The following is a 4,890-nucleotide window of genomic DNA, read 5'->3' as shown; positions in this document are numbered from 1 at the left end:
CATATATTACAAAGAAACCTTAAGTCTCTAGTCCACTCTGTTATCCGAAGGAAATCTCATGCAGGTAGCGCCTTCTGTCCCTGGAATATCTCACAGCTCTAGGACATGAGGAGCATGCAACAATATGTTGCCGTAACCTGTGCTAACTGGGGATGATAGGAGTTGTAGTCCAAGAAATCTGGCAGGTGCCAGGTTGGAGAAAGCTGCGCTAGATACATACTATTTTAGCAACTACTACACGTAGGCCTCACTAGCCAATAGGCCTCTAGGACCGTGAGGTTGTTGAAAGCATCCTATGAGGTGCGCTCCAGGGCATCCAGAGAAGAGGCGGCTTCTCTCGTGTGTCTGCTTGGCCTGTGGAATGAGTAGCCACTGTCTTCGAGCAAGGTTTTCCTGAAGGCCACCGCCAGGCTGAAACGGCCCAGCTTTCTGTGGAAGTCTAGCCCCATGAAGAAGTAAAGGATGGGGTTGGCACAGCTGTTGAGGTAGGCCAGAGAGGAAGTGAGAGGGAGGCCCACGGAAATGGCCTGTCCCTTCACCCCTGCCAATTTGAGGAGGAGAAAGAGATGGTACGGGGCCCAGCAGAGAAAGAATGTGACCACAATGGCCAATATGACCTTGAAGGGCTTCTTGGAGCGGAAAGTGGTCCGCCTTCTCCTCAGCATCACAGTGATGACCCCATAGCAGATCACAATGACGGCAAAGGGAGCCAGGAATCCACACACCAACCTCAGCAGATACAAGGCCAGCTTTGCCATCTTGTCGCCATCCCCTAGCGTGAGGGAGCATTTGGTTTTGTTATCCTTATCCACGACTACATTACGGTAAACGTAGAAAGGGAGGCTGGTGGCCACCGCCATGGCCCAGGCACCAAGGGCCGCCAACCAGGCCAAGCGGGGCCCACGACGGTTTTTGGACCAAACCGGGTAGACCACGGAGGCTGCCCGGTCCAAGCTGATGGCGGCCAAGAGGAAGACGCTGCAGAACATGTTGAGGTACTTGATGAAGCTGGTGGCTTGGCACAGGAAGCTCCCAAAGGGCCATCCTTTGTAGAAAGCGTTCTTCAGCAGGGGCACGATTCGACTCACTGAGAACAGGAAGTCGGCCAAGGCTAGGTGGAAGAAAAAAACGCAATTGACAGCACGTGTGGTTTGGGGAGCCGTGACCCAGATCACGGCTCCGTTGCCGAGTGAACCGAGGAGAAAAACTATGCTGTAGAAGAAGACCTGGATTGTGTCCATAATGCTGCTTATGTTGGTTTTGGGGGAGAACAACGAGGACATGGTGGGCCCCAAGGCAGTGACATTAACCTCCATGATGGAACCTTCGAAAGAGGGAGAAATACAAAGTCAGATAAGAACACAAGAAGAGCCATGTTGGATCAGACCAAGAGTCCATCTAGTCCAGCACTCTGTTCACACAGTGGCCAACCTCTCTCCATTCCCAGCCTCCATGGAGGTCACCAGGTTGGGGAAGGCTGGTTAATTAAATAATAATAATCGAGCCAAATTATGGGAAGAAGGGAGAGGCGGAAACACACATACATGTCCCAACCCAATCCTTTCAACATTCAATATAAACAAACGGCTTGTGAACTCTCTCCAAGCTCAATTCAAATTGGCTCAGGTACAAGCTAACTCTTTCCCTTTCTTTTTAATTTTTTTTAAAGGGATAACAGCCAGGCTTCTTTTTGAGCCAATCCAAATGGTTAGAGCCCACTCTTTACACTCAGGAGCCCCCAAATCTCTTCCCACCCAACCTCCCTCCCAACCTCCTTCATGGGATGATGCTTTGAGGCATGTCATGGTCGCCATCTCTCCCCTCTCCATCACCTGGAGCCCTTCTCCATTTGCCAGGAGCTGCTTGCGGGCTCCATGTGCTGAAAAGCAGGACGTGGAAGCAGGACGTGGACGAGAGACCTCTCCCTCCTTCCCTCTCTCTTGCTACGGCTTGCTGCCTCCGCAGCACCAGCCTGGAACTCTGAGTTGAAGAGGAACTTGAAGGTTGCAATACTGATCTCATAATGCCCTCTCATTTGTAAGCCCAGAAATACGCAAGCTTGGAATTTGCAAGCCCATCAACATCAGGTGCTTGAGGCAGACGTTAAATAGCCAAAGGCTCCTGTGATCCCAAAGTACCCACCTATGAAGATGGCTGCCCACTGCATCTCTGCGTGTTTCACTACTCTGACCTCTCCCTCTTCTTAGGAGCCTACACTGGGGTTTATGTCATTCTTCTGTCCTCTCCCTCCAGTGGCTGTGATTGGAGCATTCAATCATTCCCCATGTGTAGAAAACCCAGAACTGCCCAATGGGCTCAAGTTACAGGAAGCCAGACATCAGGAGGAACTTCCTGACTGTTAGAGCAGTACGACAATGAAACCAGTTACCTAGGGAGGTTGTAGGCTCTCCCACACTAGAGGCATTCAAGAGGCAGCTGGACAACCATCTGTCAGGGATGCTTTAGGGTGGATTCCTGCATGGAGCAGGGGGTTGGACTCGGTGGCCTTGTAAGCCCCTTCCAACTCTGCTATTCTATGATTCTATGATCCTGCCTGTTGTTTCTCTGCATGAATCACTAGACTGGGCTTGCCTCCTTCCAATCAGGAGTCTTACCAGAAGGAGTAAATCACACAAAAATACAGTGGATGGGCTCTCTGGAGAGAAAGATGGTGAGAGGCCTGTGAGTGAAGGTGGAAGGAAAAGGGCATGTTTAGCAAAGAAAACAGAATATTAAGAGACACCATGTGAGCCATCCTCAAATATTTGAAGCACTGCCATACATGATGGTGCTAGTCTCTTTTCTGTTGCTCCACATGGCACCCCAACATGGCACTCCAATGGTACCCGTGAAGGGGTCTCCAGCATGGCATCTATGGGCACCCACAAAACTTTGAATTTTCTCCATTTTTTAAAATATGTGTACCTGTATTCATATATATATCCATAGCAATGAATACATATGAAATGCACACTATTTTCTAGCAATTACACATAGGCTTCAACAAAAGTGGACCATATATTCAAATGAGTGTCCATTTGAAGGTGGTTATATGCCATCTGTTCAAATACTGAAAGCGTTGTAAGATCCTCAATCTATTTCTTTATAGGAGGCGAGTGTTTACCCTTCCAGTGTTGTAATACCCGTCTTTTAGCTGTTAAAAGGACATGGAGAATCCATTTACACTGACCATTTGTTCATTGCCATGAAGCAGGTAAATAATTTAACAGAGCATGTACATCAGTGAATATCAAAGGCTGTTCCAGTACAAAATTTATGTGTGTAAATAACCTACTTCCATTAAAAAACAAGGCAAAGAACAACCACCTACTGGACATTGCCACAATTTACATTTAAAAGAAGCATTAGCTGTATCGCACCTCCAGGAATTAGCTGGATTAGACAATCTCTTCTTAAAGAGACATTGCAGTGTCCAAAAGACATGAAACAAAAGGTTTTACTGAATAAAACACAGCCTAAAATCCATAGACGCAACAGGTAAATGCCAAAACCCCAATCCGCTAATGAAACATTTGGTGGTGGGTCCCACAGCAGTTTCTCAAATCCCCAAATGTGTTCATAAGTCCAAAAAGTTTGGGGATCCCTGAATCAAAATGTTCACGTTACCAGAAAGGAGATTTCAGTGAAATATTAGAAACAACATTCCTGCTGGTATTGACGGTCTGCCTCAGAAATTGGTGAATTCTACTTTATTAGATGTTTATCAGGAGAGGTTGGACAGCCAAACATCTGGGATACTGCCTCAGTAAATTTCCTGCATTGGCAGGGGATTGGACTATATGATCTTTGAAATTCCTTCCGCCACTACAATTCTAATATTCTATTGTGTCATTCCTTGCTCTCTTACACTCTAAAAGCAAACTTTTGAAGGCTTGAAGAATGAAAATGTCTGTTTTTCTTACGTTCCTTTTCCCAGAAAAAGGTGTGTCTCCACTTTTGAGAAAAGCAGGAAACGTGGGTCTCCTTTGATGTCCCATGGCTCTCTGAGGTCTTTGCCAACCCTGCTACCAAAGGTCCTTTTTAGGTAGACATGGCAAAGATGGAGACAGGTCCTTTTGCGGATAATGGACGCAGGCTGCCACTGAGCTATGCCTTCTGTTCCCCAAGTTCACAAAATGCGGAAGGCACATACAGGAGAAATCGAGATATTCTCAAATCTGAGCACACCTCAGCAGCCACACCCCGCAATCACACTGAAACATGTGCAAGCCCAGACACAAAACAATGACACAGGTTGCAATACTAACCGCAACACAGACAAGTTTGCAATCTGGGATGCCACAAACCAGAACAGAGCAGAGACTGCAAGGAGAATCAGTCTCACGCGCAAGATGGACAAAAGCGCATTCCCCTTCTTTCGGAGGCTTGAGGCCACCAGAACCGATGCTTTGCGACCTCATGGGCAACCCAACATCAAGGAGATGAATCATCCTGGACAATCATTACCTGTCAGAGGCGGTAGGAGTCAGGTCTCTTGTCTTTCCTGGGAGTCCTGCGACGGGGAACTGGAGATACGGTGATTGCTGCCTGCCTTCCCCGCCTGGCTGAGATCTTGGACTGGGGCCAAAATAAAGAGGCGCTTCCGATGAAAAGAGGAACTTGGTGAGAGGGTTATTTCATTTTGTGCGGCAGATAGGAAAACACCAAGGACCAGAGTGGGTGAAGGTGGCTTTGCCTAGAGAGAGGGGGCAGCATGAAGTCCCTTCAGACTGCTCAAGGGATGCAAAGTCATTGGACAGATGGATTTCAAAGCTGAAAGGAAAGCCATGAATAAAGATATCAGTCCCCTAGAGCAGGGTGCAATGATTCATGGGGCACAGATAATTATGTCCATTTGCGTGTCCTCAAGAGGAATTCCTTATCTCGCGG

General features: G+C 47.6%; 1 protein-coding gene across 2 annotated transcripts; it reads right to left on the bottom strand.

The window, feature by feature from the left end:
• LOC134408001 (chemerin-like receptor 1) lies at positions 1-4,546 on the bottom strand. Of its 2 annotated transcripts, none has more exons than XM_063140055.1 (2): positions 4,468-4,546; positions 1-1,324 (listed from the first exon to the last, which is right to left on the bottom strand). In XM_063140055.1, the coding sequence occupies exon 2, from the start codon at positions 1,314-1,316 to the stop codon at positions 294-296; it is 1,023 nt and encodes a 340-aa protein (XP_062996125.1). In that variant the 5' UTR covers positions 1,317-1,324; positions 4,468-4,546; the 3' UTR covers positions 1-293. The 2 variants fall into 2 exon arrangements, with proteins under 2 accessions (XP_062996125.1, XP_062996126.1); XM_063140056.1 differs by lacking the exon at positions 4,468-4,546 and adding an exon at positions 3,628-3,669.
• Positions 4,547-4,890: the final 344 nt, after the last annotated feature.

The sequence above is a fragment of the Elgaria multicarinata genome, chromosome 13 (genome assembly GCF_023053635.1).
Source record: "Elgaria multicarinata webbii isolate HBS135686 ecotype San Diego chromosome 13, rElgMul1.1.pri, whole genome shotgun sequence".
In the NCBI taxonomy this organism is placed as follows: Eukaryota; Metazoa; Chordata; class Lepidosauria; order Squamata; family Anguidae; genus Elgaria; species Elgaria multicarinata.
This window is presented reverse-complemented; position numbering and strand designations above follow the sequence as displayed.

Coding starts and splice junctions, on each gene's coding strand:
- LOC134408001 (XM_063140055.1), bottom strand. CDS start 1,316: ATGGAGGTTAATGTCACTGCCTTGGGGCCCACCATGTCCTCGTTGTTC.